This window comes from Vigna unguiculata, chromosome 11 (genome assembly GCF_004118075.2).
Source record: "Vigna unguiculata cultivar IT97K-499-35 chromosome 11, ASM411807v1, whole genome shotgun sequence".
In the NCBI taxonomy this organism is placed as follows: domain Eukaryota; kingdom Viridiplantae; phylum Streptophyta; class Magnoliopsida; order Fabales; family Fabaceae; genus Vigna; species Vigna unguiculata.
In genome coordinates, this window is record NC_040289.1 from 1428477 (window position 1) to 1448539 (window position 20063).

At 31.6% G+C, this 20063-nt stretch overlaps 3 protein-coding genes across 3 annotated transcripts; all 3 read right to left on the reverse strand.

Annotated features, from left to right (window-relative positions):
* Positions 1-1788: 1788 nt before the first annotated feature.
* Positions 1789-2468, reverse strand: LOC114170613 (albumin-1-like). The gene is made up of 2 exons (XM_028056128.1): positions 2388-2468; positions 1789-2291 (listed from the first exon to the last, which is right to left on the reverse strand). The coding sequence occupies exons 1-2, from the start codon at positions 2437-2439 to the stop codon at positions 1960-1962; spliced, it is 384 nt and encodes a 127-aa protein (XP_027911929.1). The 5' UTR covers positions 2440-2468; the 3' UTR covers positions 1789-1959.
* Positions 2469-6891: 4423 nt separating this feature from the next.
* LOC114170684 (putative disease resistance RPP13-like protein 1) lies at positions 6892-10030 on the reverse strand. The gene is made up of 2 exons (XM_028056211.1): positions 7273-10030; positions 6892-7181 (listed from the first exon to the last, which is right to left on the reverse strand). Exon 1 carries the CDS (start codon positions 9224-9226, stop codon positions 8396-8398), a length of 831 nt encoding a protein of 276 aa, XP_027912012.1. The 5' UTR covers positions 9227-10030; the 3' UTR covers positions 6892-7181; positions 7273-8395.
* Positions 10031-10182: 152 nt separating this feature from the next.
* LOC114168451 (TMV resistance protein N-like) lies at positions 10183-18714 on the reverse strand. Its single transcript, XM_028053266.1, has 3 exons — positions 18179-18714; positions 17362-17403; positions 10183-10267 (listed from the first exon to the last, which is right to left on the reverse strand). Exons 1-3 carry the CDS (start codon positions 18709-18711, stop codon positions 10216-10218), a joined length of 627 nt encoding a protein of 208 aa, XP_027909067.1. The 5' UTR covers positions 18712-18714; the 3' UTR covers positions 10183-10215.
* Between the last annotated feature and the right edge of the window lie 1349 nt (positions 18715-20063).

Here is a 20063-nt window from a genome sequence, read left to right on the forward strand (position 1 = left end):
GTCAAGTATCTAAATTTGAAACTTGAATTAAGTATCTAAATTTTACATTCACCGTGCACATTTCAGTAATTTTAATACTTAAACTAAGTAGTAATAAAAGAGTTATCATGTTCTACAATACTCAATTATGTGTATTTTTTAGTATTATTATAGTTAATTTTTACCACAATTGTGACATGCCTCAAAAGCTATGATGAACTGATATTTCAATTTGGATTATGTATTTGTGTTTAATATTTTATATACTATATTGATATTTGTTAATGAAGTATTTAATATATAAAGTAGTAGTACTTCTATGATAATAACAATTTATAATTTTTTTTATTTTAACAATTTTAATGTATATGATTTTAATTTAGATTAACACAATAACAATAATATATTTATCATATTTTGAAAATTATTTAATATTTTTTAATATGCATATATCACGTATCGTATCTTATTATTTTGAAAATAAGCGTATCAAAAAATAACAACTTGATATCCATTAAAAATAAGCATATCAAATAATAACAATTTGATATCCAAGTTGAAGCGATTTTACTATATGTAAACTAAAGTTGTGTCAAGTATTGACGATTTTTACAAAAAAATAGTTAAAGTGAAGTCGTCACAAGATGATACGATTTTAATTTATTTCATTCCAAAACTAAAGTCGTTTCAAGTCGTGACAACTTCACTCTAACTAGTTTTATTTTTTTTATAAAGTCGTTATTACTTAACACGACTTCAGTTTATATAAAGTGGAGTTGCTTCAACTTGACACGACTTCTTTGTTATGAAGTCGTACTAATTTGGCTTGACTTGTCCATATGCAATTTTTTTTTAAACTTGTAGGGCTGATAATTTCAAAAGGAAATTAAATCATAATGATAAAAAAAACCCTTAATTAAGAGTGTTAGTTAACAATATTTGTTGAGTTAACATGTTGACACTACTTATGCTTATAATTTTAACTCTGTTTGGTATAGAGATGACAATATGGGTCTCACCTGTCGGGTCAGCACGTAGATCCGTGCAAAAAAACGCGGGGCGGACCAGAATAGTGAACCCACAGGCCCGCAGTAGCCCGACCCACATAAGCTCACAGTTGGCAGCCCGCGCGGGCCGACCCACAAACCCGCATAAAAAAATTGCACTTGTGTATATTAGTTACTTTTTTTATGGACTCTTGCATTAACGTTCCAAAATCTTGTATAACTGAAAAAGACAAGCATTATATATTTGTTAATGTACTAAAATTTAAAGAATACATTGTGTATATCATAGTATGAATATAAATATGATGAAAATGTTGAATTATCAATTTATCATCCAACTACCCAAAGTCTTTACTTAATTTTGTGAACTTCTTAAAGTTTCTCAATTTTAAACATTGAAAGTTTTACCATAAGAATTAAAAAAAATTTAAAAAAATAAAAAAAACGGGTCAGCCCACGAGCCTGCGAACCAAATAATATGCGGGACAGGTTAGTGATCGCAGGCTTGCATAAATTGTGTGGGACGAGACGGACCAGCCTACGATGTGCGGACCTTATGCGGACCGGGTATAAACGGGTCGGGACAGCCCATATTACCATCCCTAGTTTGGTATATGGAAGCCAAAGTTTTGAGACTCTTGATCTCCACTGCTTGAAATCGTGTGTTGCCACTGCAAGAATAAGCTGGGATTCTTCCGTTGGAATTTTTTTAAACATCTGCTAAGGCTATTTTAAGCAACCAACAGTTATATTAGGTTAACAAACTTCTCCACCAATGTATCCATTTTTATTTTCTTGATGTAACCTTGTCTCTTTTTTTCCTACGTATTTCCAACAAAAGAAATTAGCCAGAAACTAAGATTTGAATGAAACACTCTTTTTATTTATAGCATTAGATGCATCATAAGCTTTTATTGAATAAAGTATTAGAAGATGCATCATGCATGACCACTTTTTCACAGGCCTTCACATATTACTTGGTGATTGCTGCAGGCATGGCTAAGAATCCCTTAAGTGCTTCAGAATCAGAGTGAAAGCACCAACCATAATCGATGTAGTTATTGGGATAACGAGCACAGAAATTTCCACTTCCTTTCTTCATGCATTCATCATCAGATTGACACAAGTTGGGATGTTCATCTATCATCTTCGCCACAGATGAAAGTCCACTTGGATTAGTGCAGAAACCAACACATGGTGCAACAGGGATACAGCGACAATCACGTGACCCGCATGGTGGCACCTCAAACGGTGAACAAGCACCTGAACAATCTGCTGCTTCTATCTTCTTCATCGGAAACATTACTGTGAAATGATGTTTTCAAAGTCAGAACACATAAACATATAAACAGAAATGATGAAAAAAATATGAAGAAGAAGAATGGAATTAATGCTACGTACTTGAAGTGGCAAGCAAGTAGAGAGCCAAAGGAGCAAGCCTCACATAAGCCATTCTTTGATTTTGCAGATATGTTCTTATGAGTTTTGTGATGTGTTATAGTATGCATGAAGCAATTTATAGGCATTAGTGTGTTCTCTTGAACAAGATTTATGATGATAAAAATATTGATCGTACGATACTCGAGCTGCATCATGTTAAGTCATTACAAAAAAATCGGGTATTATTTAGGAAAAATTATTTACGAAATATTTTTTGTAGATAAATTTTTTTATCAACGAAATATGATCGTAAATAACGTAAATGTTCGTAGATAACAAATCAAATGTAGTAATAACACATTTGTGCGTTCGCGGTCCAGCTCCTCCTGCCACACCAAGACGGGGTTCAGGTTGAGGTTAACATTCATGATCACAAAATCCCTTTCACCATCCAAAAATTTGTGCAAGGGAAGGAATCGGAAACCCTCCATTAATTGGGAAAAAATCATAAGTGATGGGTTTAGGGTTTAACATTTTGAGATTGATGTTACTGGCTAAATCATTGTTTCAATCAATCATGTGTTGGTTTTTTTAGTTTTGTTACTCTACTTTTTTCCTTTGGCTCTACTGCTCCATTTCATTGCATTCTAGCACCTCATATTTTTGTTTTCCAAGTTGTTAGAGTAGAACATTGTGAAAAGAGTAGAACATTCTGTCATTTTGATTACTTTCCGTCTCACAATGCTTAGAATATGGGAGGTAGAGTACAGAGTGTTTATTTAGAAATAAAAAAAAAAAAAAAACTGGTTGGTGTAAGAGAAATAATGATTATCATAAATGAGAGTTTTAAATATTAAATACAATATAAATGAGTTGTTTAGATATGGTAGTTTTCTTGAATCCTTCCCCTTTTCATGCCACACCATTCTTTATGAACTTGTTAGAGATTTTGGGTAATCAAACCTATAAAGAGCAATCAAAATGTATAGCTGAATTTGGTTTGTCTGGAAAAGAGTATAAGAGTATATATTGATGTTTAACCACTCTTACCATAATCATGAATTTCAAGCAAGAAGTTATAGCTTGCCATATATGGAGGATATGAAATGTGATGTTATATTTAATTTATCTTAACTTAGTGAGAAAAAGATGATTAGGCATGCATGCAACAACAAAGACACGTATCAGTTCTTGAAAACTTCTTGGCAGGATTCTAACACCTAGCAAGTACTAGATCATTAAATTTAATCTTCCCACATCTCACATATATTATGTTTAATTTTTTTAATATATATTCAACTTCATCTTACATTTTATAATGAATTATTTTACTGTATATTGACATATATCAGTTTTAAGAGAGAAAATATATAAGAGAGAGAATAGATGGTGGTAATAATTTGATAAATTTCTAAATAAATGTTTTTTGTTTAATATGTTTTTCGCATTTCATAACATTCTTCCAATTGAATACGCCTCCTTTTACCATATGAATTTTCTATAAGCCATCAAATTTAGACTTTATTCCAAGATTTTTTTAATAATTAGACAGAAATAAAGTAAAGAGAGAAAGAATTTTATAAGATGATTTTATTCCAAGCGTTTTATAAGATTTTATTTTTTATTTTATAGAAAAAAGTTGTTTTTATTTATTTTATCAAGAATTTTCCCCAAAGATAAGAAGAAAAATCTTGTACACTAAAAAATGAGTTTGGTAGCAATTATTTAACTTTCCTTGAAGCAATTTCCCGTAAAGTATTGTTTTAAATAAATTTTGTTGGGCGATTATGGCAGCGTCGGAAAAGAAAGGAACCCATATAACTGTTGAGTGATACATATAATGTATTAACTCGATTAAACTAAATTTTGAAAGGAATCTTAGTAACACGTAGGAATGGATATTTTTCCAAACAAAAGACCACACATCATGTGTATCTATAACAATATATAAAGAAAATTCTCTCTTTTGTGTCCACATTTTATAATACCAAATATACCCTTTACAATATTATTATTTATTAATTTTTTAAAATTAATAATTATCTTTATCTATTTTTTATAAAATTGTTTATCTTTTTTTTTATTCATCAACAATTATTCTCTCTATTTATTTCATTTTATTTTTAATAAATATACATTTATTTTATATATTAACTTAATAACATTATACTATTATCATCTACTAATATAATATCACACAGGCGCGATAGCGCCTGTGTTTACACTAGTAACCTATAATAGTAATTGGTGCAGGTTTAATTTTCTTTACAAATTTTTAAAGCAGATTTTTTATACCTAACTTGCTCACCATGCGAATTAAATGGATTTTATTCGTGGTATTTTAGGATTACCCAATTCGGATTACCAAAATCCTATTTCAATCCAAAATTTATTTTTTCTTATATCTGTTGGTAGTATGCACTATTTAATGAATGAAGTCAGTAAATAGTGTAATTATACAAAATGAATACTAAAGAATCTCAATGAATGTATTTTATGAGTGCGAACTTATTTGTTTAACAGGTCTTTTGTGGGATGGATGTGATTTGTAAAAATTAAAGTTAATTTAAAACATGTATTATTAAGACGAGTTATTTTTATAGGTTTAATTACACATATGGTCTTTATTTTAATAGAGATGTGTGAAGTTGGTTTCTGCTTTTAAAAGAGTGTCATTTTCAAACTTTTGAAAAGTGGTTCAATTAGATATTTTTTAAAATATATATATATATATATATATATATATATATATATATATATATATATATATATATATATATATATATATATATAATCGCTGGCATGTCATGTGTTAATATTTGTTTTTTTTTTATATTTTTTTTGCAAAAAATTGTTTGTCTCGTGTCAGGTTCCTAATGTGACATGCGACACTGTTAGTTCCACGTAGCAGACAATGCCATGTGTCATTATCAAATGTGATTGTTTTGATTTCAATTTAATCTTTACATATATCTTTTTGATTCAATTCAATCTCTACCTTTGTCTCATTGATTCAAATTTGTCCCATTTTTTTAAATAATTGAAATATATTTTTTAATTCATTTTTTATAAGATTAAAATTAATTAAGTATAAATATGTTTACAAAATTAAATATTGATATTTATAACAAAATTTAGTGACAAAAAAATGTTATACTAATAGAGCAATATAGCATCTCTCCAATTTCAAACCAAATTTATTATTTGTTATAAATTTCAAACCAATATGTGAGAACTAAATTGAATTAAGAAGACATGTATGGAATCTAAATTGAAATCAAGACAAATGGTATTTGGCAGTGTGACATTATTTTGCCATGTGTCAGCAGCGAGAATGTCATGTGTTATTTATAATACCACGTATCACATCAGAAACTACACGTGACAACAATTTTTTTTACAAAAAAAAAAATATTATAAAAAAAATTAAAGAATCAGAAATTGACACGTGACACGTGACACTTTTTAAAAAGTGAATACCAAATTAATACACCCTTATCGTGAAGACCATCCGAATAATTAAACTCTTTTTTATTATACATTTTTACACGAGTAAACTCAATTCTACTAATACATATAATTTTTTTTATTGTGACTATCATTGATATAAGTCCACGTAAGTTTGTAGCATGAACACAATTTATGTTACACTAGCTCCCACAACCTTAAGGACTCCCTTCAAAATAAGTTATCCAAGTTTCTTCATTCAAGTCTCATTAACTTGGACCTTCTGCTAACATTACACACAATAATGATGTACCAGTATATTCTTTACAGTTACATTTAGCATCCTCCAAAATTTTAAATTGACATTTTACTATTTCTTATCCTTCCCATTTTGTTGAAAAAATAACAAAACATAAAAAATACTACCACTAAAAAGAAATTTACGAATTATTAATTAAAATTTATATTAAAAGAGAATTCATTGATTTGATAATATTTATTAAATAATTTATCTTATTGTAGATGCACGAACACTCAAACATTTTGGATCAGATTGAAAAACAAAAAATTATTAGTTTATTATAAACAAATTTGAGTTGTGTAATTTGAATTCGTTGAAAAAGCTATTATAAAAATGGAAAATAATTTTTTCACTACTAAATTTTGACAACTTTTTCTTACAATCTTATGTTGACATCTTCTAAGTAGTTTTTATTTTTTATTTTTAATATTTCAAAACCACTTACAAGATGACACCTCATGTTACAAGATAAAGTTGTTAAAATTTAGTTCTCTATTATTGTCCTGTAAAAATTCCAATGATTATAATGTTGACTATTAAACTTTGGAATTGCTGATTGCACAAACACACTCGGTCCTTGTATTTCCTCTATTACTCTACTACCCCCTAACGGAGTTTTGATACCAATGGTTAAACTCTCAAAGTATATTTGATTAGTGAAAGTGCTTCTCCATTTATTTGATAAACTGATATGACTATATATAGCCTTACAAGAGATAAACTAGAAACAACCACCTAAATCCTAAAAAATAGAAAATATTTACAGTAACACTCACCAACAAATAATAACAAGAGTACGCAGCATTTGTTCCCTGTGGTATTATAATACATATGAAACAAGAGCATAGCGTGGCAGTAGAAAACAAGAGCTTTCCAAATACATTTCTATCTGAGCATACTACAGAGGATGCAACAACAATATTAAGTAAGTTTGCTGATGGAGCTGGCAACAAGAAATCTCCTTGTAAATGAAAAATATAGAACTTCTTCTTCAGTTTTCAAGCTTTTCTGCTTCATGGACAAAGCCTTGAATCATCCGTAACCAGAATGCAATATTTTGTTTTTACCTTGCATTGGAAAATACTAAATAATTAAGTATGAATCTAAACAATAGCATAAACATAGTCACACCTCAATAGCAAAGCAGGCAACATTTACCATTTTAAACAACCAAAGAAAACTCTGCTATTTGCTCTTGTTCCATGACCTCAAGCTCTTGTCCCACCGAAGTACCATTCATCTTTTGAGATGACATTGTTGTCAATTTGAATGTTCGAAATGTGAGCTATTTTATGCCAATGTGAGCTGGATTTATCCAAGAGCTTCTGAGACAACAATGGGGATTCTTTTATGCATAGGGAAGTCAAGGAAGAAGGCAGAAATTCTGGAAAGGATTGCAGTTTCTTACAACAGTTGATCTCTAATGACTGAAGGGCTGTTAGCTTCTGAAGGCCATCGTGATCCAAGACTTCTAAACTTGTGAGTTTGCTGATGTATAGAGAGTTAAGGTTTACAGGCAAAAGGAATTTCTGTGGAAATGATTTCAATCCCATACATCCACTTTCAATCTCAAAACGTTGAAGACGGTCAAGCCCCTGAGATTCCAGTTATTTTTATCTATAAGTTTGTCACAGAAGGCAATTGACAGCAGCTTCAGACATGAAGGTAGCCCCCTTTCTGGTAATGACTCAAGTTCTGGACATTTGATTACAAATACCGATTGAAGAGATGTAAGATCGATCATACAATCAGGAAGTGACCTAATTTTTTTGCAATTGGAGACTGAAAGTGTTCTGAGATTGGGAGAACGCAATCCCATTTTTGGGAAGGACACTAGATTGGAGCAATCCCGAATTTCCAAAGACTCAAGTGATAGACCATCATTATATTCACCTTCCTCCATAGAAAAGGACTCTAAATTAGGACAATCCCATATGCAAAGAATTTTAAGTTTTGGAAAAAGGTTCATTGGAAAAGACTTTAGAGTATTACAGCTACTACCAATGAACAAATTTTCCAAGAATTTAAAATTTTGCATTTTCTCGAGAGACTGGAGGAGTTCTAATTTTCTGCACTCATGGACATAAAGTGTTTTTAAGGAAGTGGGGCATGGTTCGTCAGTAAAGTCCTCAAGAAAGGGACAATCAATTATAAACAATTCAAAGAGGTTGGTGCTTTTGTCCTTCAAAACATCTTGCAGGGACATGAAAGTGGAACACCTTTCTATTCTGAGGCTGTGCAGCTTTGCTGGTAATTCCGCCAGCTGTGATGAATCCCAAATTCACACTGTATCAAATTGAGTCCCGGACTCAAAAGAAGGTTGCACAACATCATTTGTAATAGTAGGTAAATTGGCATCAATTTCTGGAGATTGTTGGTCAAGGCCATGAGTTATATTGGCAGTGCCAACATTATCCTTCGAGGGGGCATATTCTTCTGTTTGAGGTTCATAGAGCTCGGATGAACTTTCTTCAGTATTTTGTATATTTGAGATCAAGAAAGAAGTATCAATGCTCTCATAATCTGATCCGAATAGAGACTGATATGATAGATAATGAGATTTTCTGGATACAGCCAAGGCTAAATCCCGAACGGTGTCGTGCATGGTAAAATCTGCCTCATCACCACTGTTTGATCTTATGAGAAATGAACGTGCTACAAGAAAATCGAAATACTTGTTACCTAGATTTTCCATGCTTTCATTTTTCTCCCGCTGAATTAAAGCCTTTCCTATCCATAAGAGAACTACCTGTCTCTTCTGAAATTGATAACCTTTATGAAACATACCAAGGTAGGTTATGCATCTTTTCAATTGTATAGGTAGAGAAAGATAGCATAATCTTACAAATGGTGTGGCAAAATTAATGTTAGTTTGTTCCCATTGTGGGCTATTCAATATCTCCATCCAATCCTTGTCGTCTTTCTTATGCAAGAGACCCCCAAGCATTTTAGCAGCCAAAGGCACACCCCCACATTTGCTCAAGATCCTTCTTCCCAGAACTCCCAGCTGAGGATTACAACTACTCTTGTTTCCAAAACAATGATCAGAAAACAAGGACCAACAATGCTCATCGGACAAGAAACTTAGATGCAGAATATGATCCACAGTCATTTGTAATGCAGCCTTGGTTGTCCTTGTGGTTAGGATGATGGCACTCCCTCTTGCAGCAGACTTAAAACAAGTTCGAACTTCCTCCCACCGAAGAACGGACCAACATCCATCCAACACAAAAAGCAATTTCTTTCCACTCAAATTCTTTCTCAAGAGAGTCAGCGGTCTATCAACGCGTCATCTTGGTTAAAACTAACTTTGAGCCTAATAAGTATGATCTTTGCTAAAGTTTCAGCTTCAAGTTCGTAACTAGGAAATGTTACCCAAAGTGTGAGTTGAAACGATTTCCTCACTCTGTCATCCTCATACACCACACGAGCAAGTGTTGTCTTTCCAATCCCACCTGGACCCACTAGGCCAAGTATAGACATGATTGTGTTTTTGTTATGAGTCAAGTCTTGTAAAAAGTCCACAATTTGACCCTTTTCCTTTTCTCTCCCCAAAACACGATCAGTCACTTCCAAATTGTAAGGTGGTAACTTTTGGAGAGCCATTTCCCCAGTATAAGCTGCACTAAAGGCCCCCATAACAGGTGGTCGTGGTCCCATTAAGGGGTTATATGAAAGTGCTGATTCGATGGTTATGGTTGAAGGCATAGGCTGATATTCTTTACTCTCCGATTTTGAACTAATCTCAGTGCCACCAGCCTCGTTCAACCCAATCTTACGGAGTTTTCTTTGAAGATATCTAAGGTTATGAAGGACTTGTTCAATCCTTGATTTAAATTTCGAGTAAAATTGTGTGACGTGATCCACCCTTTAGCTTCCACATTCATTTCAAAGAGTGCATTGTCTAGTTCGTCCAATAGGGCTTCTGCTGCGTACACATTATATGTGATAGCAAGAAGCTATTCTTCCAGAAGCGGATCTCTGAGCGACTTTTGTTTTGCGTTAACAGCTAGAACATCAATGGACAACAGATTGCTCTTCAAACGGTCCAACAGCATCCTGTCTCCAAAAGAGTTCAGGAGTTGACGAGAACCCAGCTTCTCACATACGGCCAGAATTAAAGGTGAAGGAAGAACATCTCCAGCCAATTCTCCTGCCATGATAGGAAATGGTGAAGACAAACGAATAACGGAATGCCACAAATTTGCAAGTGCAGCATAGCTACGCGAACGTTTAAAATTCAACGTCCGTATGCAAATATAGAGCAAAATTAATTCTTAAAACACTAAATTACAATGTATTACTCTATTTCTTTATCTTAGATTAGCCTTCACATTTTCAAAAAAAGTTATTTATTTAAATGTGTGAAGATTGATTTGGTAAAATCTTGTTAAAAGGTTGCTAGATTTTGATATTCTACTTCTATATTTAGAGAACAAAGTTATTCTATGAGTAAAATCATTCTTTGTCGTGTTATTGATGCAAGCAACAATACAATTTATAAGCTAACATATTTTAGACTCTATAATCAAAATAAACAAAAACGATTATAAACGATTAAAAACGACTAACACATTAATTATCCATAAGACTCTGACCGCTAATACATTAACTATCCATACGAATCCAACGACTAATACATTAACTACTCACATCGTCTGCTACATTTAAGTTTATTTTAAATCCAACAAAACTCCCTTGTAAACTTAAATGTTTCTTCTATCTTTCATCTTGACCAGATTCTTGCAGATATTGAGCAACAAAGTAGGCAACGACTTTGTAAACATATCTACAACTTGATCTTGGTTTCCCATGTGCACCAGCTCCACATAGCCTTTTTTCACACATTCTCAATTGAAATGAAAATGCACATCAATGTGCTTGCTCCTTTTATGGTTGATCGGGTTCTTTGCCAACTCAATGACCAACTTGTTATCCACTCGTATCATAGTCCCTCCTTCCTATTTCTTCTCTAGTTTGCTTAGAAGATTTCTAAGTCATATTGCATGACACACACCCCATGATGTTGCAACATACTTGACTCCACACATTGACAATGTTACTATGGGTTGCTTCTTTGAAAACCAAGTGAGCGCCATGTGACCCATGAAAAATACATACCCGAATATGCTTTTTTAGTCATCAACATCTTCGCCCAATCACTGTTTGAGTACCCTACTAGTCAGTAGTTATCCAACTTAGTATAGTATAGGCTGAGTGATATCGTTCCCCAAATATACCTCAATATATGCTTCAATGCCTTCCAATGTGTGTAGTTCAGCTCCTCCATACATCGACTTACTATTCCAACACTTTATAGTAAGTTTGGACTTGTACTCTTCAGATATCAAAGCCTTCCAACCAAGCTTTGATACTTGTTGGCATCAACTTGGTCTCCTCCGTCAAACTTTGAGAGCTTTGTACTTGGTTTCGTTAGGTTCAAAATCAGGTTGCAGTTTGTCATTTTGAACTTTTTTTTAAAATCTCCTCATTATACCTTTATTGGGACACAAAAATTCTTGTCTCATCTTGTTTGACTTCCAAACCGAGGAAGTACTTAATCAATTCTAAGTTCATCATCTTAAACTCCTTTGGTCATTATGCCCTTAAACTTTAAATCATCTCAACATTGTTCCCCATGAATATGTGGTCATCTACATCAAGAGCAACAAACATCATAGTACCTTTATTTTTCTTTATATAGAAAACATGTTCATACAAATATTGTTCATATCCATTCTCCTTGGAATATGTGTCAATGCCCGAAGAGCTTGCTTTAACTCGTAGAGCACTTTCTTTAACCTTTGTACTTTCTTCTCTTCTCCTCTTCTCATGTATCGAAGTGGTTGTTCAACATAAATTTCTTCCTCTAAGACTCCAGTAAAAAATGTTGACTTCACGTTCATTTAAAAGATCAACCATCTGTGTTGAGCTACTAATGAAGTTAATAGTCAAATTGTCTTCATTCTTGTGACTAGTGCAAAAGATCAATATAATCAATTCACACCTTTTGTTTATAGCCCTTAGTAACAAGTTGAGTTTTGTACCGCCCTATCTCACCTTGAGCATTCATTTTCTTGTATATCCATTTCACGCCAATGGGTCAAGCTTTATTTGGGAGATTGAACAACTCCCATATGTTGTTGCACTCAATCACACCGATCTCTTCATCCATTGTTAGTCTATACTTCTCGTCTTGCATAACCTCCTCAAAGGTGATGTTCTTGAAATATTTCAAAAGACAAACAACATGTACTTGTTCAATAGACTCATACAAGATTGTAAGGTTCGCATTCTTGGTCGTCATGGTTCATCTTTATCATCAGTGGTTTCAAGATTTGTTGTAGCCAATGGTATAACAATTGACAAGCTCATATCTCCACCGATTTCTTTAATCGAGTATTCCAACTCTACTCATTGGCTTCATCTACTCGGACATCACAACTTAATATCACCTTCTGGTATAACAGTTTGTAGGTTTTTTTTTTTCTCATCATACTTATTAAACACATACATATTGATCATATCTCCAAGTTTCGTTCTTTATTGAGCTGGTAAATGGCCCTACGCTACACTATCGAACACCTTGAGATTAGAAATACTCGAATTTTGTCCACTCTATACTTCTTGTGGTGTTTTTCATTCAACTTTGCACGTGGACATAGATTTTGCACATAAATGGAACACTACATGACTTCTACCCAAAAGTCCTTTGGCATATTCTTACTCTTCGGCATGGACTGAACCATATTAAGAATAGTTCAGTTTTTCCTCTCAACTACACCATTCTATTGTGGTGAGTATGGGCTTGTCAAAAATCTTCTTATATCGTGCTCCTCACTATACTTCATGAACTCAACTGATGTGCAGTCAACTTTCTTATCAAGCTTAACAACCTTAATGAATTTTTTTTGTCTCCTTATGAGCCATTTCCCTGAACTTCTTGAACACTTGAAACACCTCAGGCTTTTCCTTCAAGAAGTATACCCATATCTTTCTTGAAAAATCATCTATGAGATAAATAAAAACCTTTTACCACTAAAAGATCAAGGTTAATTGGTCCACATAGGTCAATATGAATTAGACTAAGTTGTTCCTTTGCTTGGCATTTCGAGTTTCTTGGAAACCAAGTCCTCAACTGTTCGTCGAGTACACACTAGTCTTCACAAAATTTACTTCCAAACTCCATGCTTGACAATCCATGCACCATTCCTTTCTTCACCAGCTTGGCTAGTCAATCTAAATATAATTGGCCAAACCAAAAGTGCCACATCATTACCTCATCCACGCATCAAGTTTCAAACACTTCACTTGGACGGTCTTTAAGTCTAGCTTATATATCCGATTTTTCTTCATTTCTACTTGGGCAATCAAATGTCCAAGTTTTTCCTTTAAGTACAGTGCCCAGTCTTTCGTTAAACCTGAGTAACCTTTCTCCGTCAACTATCACATGCTCAAAATATTACTTTTGAGATCGGGTACATAGTACACATATCATATTTTCCCAACTCGACATCCTTCTACAAGTACCAAACTGTTCCTCGACTTTTAATTACAACCTTTGAATCATTTCCAAAATGCCCATTTTCTTCTTAGTAAGGTCTTTGACCTCGTCCTCGTTTGTGCCAATTTTGTTGTTCAGTTTGTTCTTTCTTTTCTTCATGTCTTGCACGACTTTTACCAACACGATCATTTCCTCTACCTCGTTGACCTTTTCCTTTGCCTCGAGTGTTTGAAGTATACAACACCTACTCCTCCTTAATTTTTGCTTTTGTTTGCATGATCAAGGGACTCCACCTTATTCTTCTTCATATGTTGCTTTTGCGTCTCAAGAGATCCGGCAAACTCTTCAACCAAGAGCGTTGAGAGGTCCTTGGACTCCTCAATCCCGCACACCATGTTCTCAATGTCATCGGTTAACATCCTCAAATTCTTCTCCATAACTCGACTAGCGTGATATTGATAATTGACATTATCATGTTTTATTTCTTGTTTATTTTTATCTTTTATTTTTACCTTTTTAGATATTTTAGGTTTTATTTAATAAAATTGGAAAAGAGAAGTGTTTGGTTTACATATTTAATATTTTACAAATAAGAGGAAATATCAAAGAAATTAAGAAGAATATCAACATAATTTGATTATCAAAGTTATCAGCAAGATGAGATGTTGATAAAATTGGTTACTCTAGTGCAAACCTAGTCCAAATCGAAAAATCTATAAATTAGGGGCTTGACAGAGGTAAAAAAAAATCCTTCTAGGAAATAAACACCCTTTTGGGGAAACCTCTTTTAAGGGAGAGAGGAAAAAATAATTCTTTTGGGGAGAAAGACACTTGACCTAAAATGAGAGAAGGTAGATGGACATTTTGAAGTCTATGGACATTCATCTTTATTCTTATTATAGTATTCAAAATGCTAAGGAGTAGCTAACTCCCTTATCCATGGGGATTGAGTATAATGTATTCTTAACTCTTTGTGAATTCCACTATTGAATATAATTATTTTCCATACTCTTGTATTGCGTTTTTGTTTTAACTGCATATTCTAGATTGATTGTATATGTGGGACTACATGCTGATTGAAAGATAGTTTGAGAAACTTGATTAAGATAGAACAACTAATAGATTTCACATGCTAGACATATATGTGGAAATTTAGTCATTTATAACATCATAATTTTGATCATTAATGCAAACTTATAATAAAAATGGCTAGACATAGGATTTTTATTATTCAAGTTTAGACTTGTCGGTGAGTTATTACTGCTTGTTAACTAAGGTGTGAATGCTAGTGAATGAATTAGAAGTACATTGTTTGGTGTTTTTCTTTGAATTGAATCATGAAACCCAGTCTCAGTGAAGCCATTATCATATATTATTGCACATCATATGTTTGATAAAAATACAAAAGGAGTTTTATTCTCTTAGATCTTTTAGTATGTAACATCAAAAAACCTTCTTTATTCTCTTAGATCCTTAACTTTTATTTCAATTGAAGAAATTTTATTTTACTAAAATAATTTTCATTATCTCTTAATAATTCGAATAATTTGATATGTGAAAAGTTTTTATCATGGTCTTAATTATTTTTTTTCCTGTATGCAATTTCTTTGAGTGGTGTATTAGATAGTTTTTAAGACACACATATTTGATCATTTTTACTGCTTTTTAATATTTTAATTTGTTGTTTATTTTTATAGGTAAAATAATGTTTTTATGATTTTTTTCTATAGTTATCCTTATTTTCTAACCCATTATCGTAATTGTAATTTTATCACCACAATTGTATAAAGAAACTTCATTTACTATAATATAACAATTTAATGTTATTATCATGAATCTTATTTATGACCATTCAATATAAATTGAAGTTCAAAAAAAATGAAATATCTATGTTAAATTTCAATTATTACTAGTTTAATTTTATTCTTTGTGCGATTTCGTTCTAGTAGTATTGTAATTTCTATTAGTCTATAGAAAACAGATATTTCATTAGAATTTAGAGAAAGAAAGTAAAAACAGATTTAAAATATTTTTAAACTTGGATACTTGTTTTTGTTTATAATTTTTAAATTTTTTTTTTAATTTTATCAACTTTATTTAAGTAACTTTTACAAAATTAATAAAAATTTTGGTTCTCATCAAATTTTAGTAAGTACTCTAATTTGAAATATATATAATTATTTTTAAATATTTAATAATAAAAAAATATTCTTTTAATATTCAACACTTGGTAATATCAAGCTTTTTTTGTCATGATTTTGATGGGATGACAATGATATCTCCATCCCGAATTCTATTTATCCTCGTCATTTAATTTTTAAGAAAATTTATTTTAAAATATAAAAAACCTTTTATTCAACCAATTTATCCTTAATTGTTGTAATTTTAGTCACACTTTCGTTTACAAAATATATATATATATATATATATATATATATATATATATATTATTCACAAAATATATTTTATTTGTAAAGAATATCTATTTATTTATATTATTAGATTTATTACTATTTTGTATTAAATAAATTTATTTCGAGGACTATTAGTATCAATAAGGCTTAATTACCATTTTGATCTCTAATTTGTTGGTTTGGTTTATTTTGGTCCCTTTTGTTATTTTTTGGTTCAATTTGGTCCTTTAATCTTTTTAAAAGGTTCAATTTGGTCACTGCCCGTTAAGTTGACGTTAACACCCTGTACATGCCACGTGTCATTTTACGAAATTTTTAACTTTTTTAACTTTTTTTAAAAAATATTAAATTGTCACGTGTCACATTATAGTTGTGCCACGTTTCAACTTGATAATTTTTTTTTATTTTAATTTTTTAATTTAAAAAAAAGTGTCATGTGGTGGTTACGATTGTGTCACATATCAAGCTAACATTGATTGTTTTCAATTTAGTGCCTCTATTTGAAAATTTGATTCAATTTAGTCCCCCAATTTTTTAAAATGATTCAATTTTGTCCTATCTAATTTGAGACCAAATTAATAATTAAGCTTAATTACAACTTATATATACATGTTAAAATAATTTTTATTATATTTATAGATCAAATTACTCCATCTAACTATTAAAATTATTAATTTTTTTACATGTGTACAATATTTCAAGAGTAAAAAATTACAAGTGAAAAATGTAAGAAATGAAATAACATGAGTATTTAGGGAGTGATTTGATGTATAAATGATAAAAAATTATTTTAACATGAATATATAAATTGTAATTAAGCTTAATTATTAATTTGGTCTCAAATTGGAGAGGACAAAATTGAATCATTTTAAAAAATTAGGAGACTAAATTGAATCAAAATTTCAAATAGAGGGATTAAATTGAAAACAACTAATGTTAGCTTGACACGTGGCACAATTGTGACCTGCCACGTGGTAGTATTTTTTTAAATAAAAAAATCTCAAATTGACACGTGTCACAACCATAAGTGACACGTGACACTTTAATATTTTTTAAAAAAAATTCAAAAAAAAATTCAAAAAAAATAAAGAAAATAAAATGGAAATTACAAAAATTCCACAAAATGACACGTGACATGTACGAAAACGGTCTTAACGTGAACTTAACAACATGCACCAAATTAAACCTTTTTAGAGAATTAGAGGACCAAATTAAATAAAAAAATAATAAGGGGATCAAAATGAACCAAACCAACAAATTAGGAGACCAAAATGATAATTAAACCTATCAATAATATGCTAGAGATGTCTATTAAGCTTACCAACTAACCTTTCAGTAATCTTTTCTATGAACACGTCCTCAGGTTCTTCCCTGCCAATAACAAAAGTGTGAGATTAATATGGATCAAATATTTATGGCAAGGTTTCTTCTCTTATAACTACCTTATTTTCAAATACATAATTTCTAGCACAGAAAAAAAGTGACTATTAATGTCTATTAATGTGGCATACTAAAATTTTGTTCAACTTAGTATTTCTTTCAAGAAAAAGCTAAATATATGTTATATTTTCAGAAATCATTTTACCCTTTATCATTAGAGTACATGACTTAAACTATTTTTAATTAATTCAAGCCGTGATATTTTTGTATTTCACCTAAACCCATATATATATATATATATATATATATATATATATATATATATATATATAGTAAATCACATGAAACTAAGTGAAGTAACACAAAATTACTTAGAGACATCATATTTAATGAATTTCTCTTTTATTTTTAAAAGGTTAAATATTTTTTAATTCCTAAATTTTAACTCAAAATTAAAATTTATGTTTATGTCTGTCTTAAATTTTACTGCAGATTCTTAAATTTTAAAAGTAAATAAATATAATTATTTTAATTTAATTGTGTTAATTTTTTTAGCTTTAAATAATATAAAACATATTATAAAATAGAAAAATTATAAAATAATTATATTTATTAATTTTTAAAATTTTAAAAATAAAATATATTAAAATTTTAGATAAAAACTAATTCAAGTTTCACATCAAAGTTCACCGAAAACATACTTATATGTAATAAGTTTTGACCATTAAAAAAGTGTGAAAGAAGGTTGTTTCTGTAAACCACTAACCTTCGTTTGTGAAGATAACCAGAGAAATTAGCAGCACTGCGCAAAGCCGAACGCCAATCTTGTAACTTGTCTTTATCATAATTGAATCTTTCCTCGTGCTTTGCAAACGCTTCCCCGTAACTCCCACTTTGGTTTCTTACTTCTGATGGATGTACATCATAAAAAACTAGCAAAATCCGCATCCTCCCTTCTGCATGACACTTGAGGATTTGGACAAGTTCGTTCAAACAAAATGCCGAGGATGCATAGTTTCTGGAGAAAATAATGATAGCCATCCTAGATTTCTGTATGACTCTGACAAGGGAAGCAGTAACCTTTAGCCCGTTTCTCATATCAACATCATCGTTGAAGATCACCACTCCCCTTTGACACAAAGTACGATAAAGATGACTGGCAAAATGGCTTCTGGTATCTTCACCTCTGAAACTAAGAAAGACATCATATGATGATTGTTGTGTCCTATCAACATGATGGAAACGATAAAGAAGATGGAAAAAATGGTTTCTGGTGACCTCTGAAATTTTCAAAGACATCAAATGATGCTTGTTGTGTCATCGTATGATAGTAAAACACCAGAATTATATGTTTAGAAGCTTTTGTTATAGTGATACAAATATATATATATATATATATATATATATATATATATATATATATATATATATATATATATATATATATAACAATTTTATAAATCAAACTTGACATCATAGTTTTATTACCGATACCATTTATTTTATGATGACTATTAATGAGTTCAAGCCAAATTCAGGATATATTTATATATTTTAAAGGGTTAATTATGTTTTTAGTCCCTCTACTATTATCGTTTTTTGGAATTGGTCCCTCTCCCAAAAGTTAAATCATTTTGGTCCTCATGATTTTGGAATTACTGACTTTAGTCCCTAATTTGTGAACGGCGTTAAGTCTGTGACTGCGTGGCAAACGGCGTTCCACCTAGGCTGGTCATCTGATGACACGTGTCTACTCAGATGCTGACACGTGTTAAATTAATATTTATAATTCATAAATTAATTTTTTTTTCTTCATTAATTCGTTTAATAATTATTTTATAATACAAATTTTAAAATCGTTAATTTGAGCACGTGCTTGGCATTATGAATTAGCAGCGTCATTGTGTGGTTCCTAAGTTAGGGAGAAAGATTTTCTCCGCGAAAGCTCATTTGCTGTGCCGGTGAGAGTGGAAAACCAAACGTCGAGATTCCGTTCTGGGCGAGGTTGTTTGAAGTTGTTGGCGTAGCTGGTGACTGGCTTTCTCGACGAGGTTGCAAGAGCAGAGCATTGGTTGGAAGCAGAGGTAAGTTCTTTCCTTTGTCACTCTGATTTAGGGTTTCAGTGGTTTTCATTTGGGGGGAAATTTATTACGCATTTGGAGGTCCAATTTGCAGCGGCTGTGTTAGTGTGGGTTCGATTTGTGGTTGGGTTTGATGGGTTTAGGGTTGTGTTTTGGTTGTTATACAGATGGTTTTTTCAGTGGTTTTCCGGCACATGGGGAAGTTTGAAAGATTTAGGGGAAGGATGCTGCGTTACGAAGGTGGAGAGGAGCATGTAGTTTGTGGACTGGATCCAGATATGTGGTCGTACTTCGAAGCATTGGGTATTCTGAAGAAGGATTTCAAGTATGATGGAGAACTTTATATGTGGTGGAAGCCGAAGAAGGGGAGAATGGATAGAGATCTAAGGCCATTATGTGACGATAGACATGCTTTGGAGTTGGCCAAATATGCAGAAAATAAAAACGAGGAGGTTGAGATTTATGTGGAGCATGTGGTTAGTTCTGCTCAAGTTGTTGAACTTATTGAAGGGGCTGCTGTTGGGACAAATGAGGAGGTTGTTGCTGCTGTTAATGTTGGTGTGATACTTG

What these genes read in the sequence shown, in the direction of transcription:
- LOC114170613 (XM_028056128.1), bottom strand. Translation starts at nt 2,439, where the DNA reads ATGGCTTATGTGAGGCTTGCTCCTTTGGCTCTCTACTTGCTTGCCACT. An exon ending in CTACTTGCTTGCCACTTCAA is followed by an intron (nt 2,292 to 2,387) that starts GTACGTAGCATT and finishes ATCATTTCACAG; the next exon opens with TAATGTTTCCGATGAAGAAG.
- LOC114170684 (XM_028056211.1), bottom strand. Translation starts at nt 9,226, where the DNA reads ATGACTGTGGATCATATTCTGCATCTAAGTTTCTTGTCCGATGAGCAT.
- LOC114168451 (XM_028053266.1), bottom strand. Translation starts at nt 18,711, where the DNA reads ATGTCTTTGAAAATTTCAGAGGTCACCAGAAACCATTTTTTCCATCTT. An exon ending in GGTTATCTTCACAAACGAAG is followed by an intron (nt 17,404 to 18,178) that starts GTTAGTGGTTTA and finishes TGTTATTGGCAG; the next exon opens with GGAAGAACCTGAGGACGTGT. An exon ending in ATAGAAAAGATTACTGAAAG is followed by an intron (nt 10,268 to 17,361) that starts GTTAGTTGGTAA and finishes CTATCATGGCAG; the next exon opens with GAGAATTGGCTGGAGATGTT.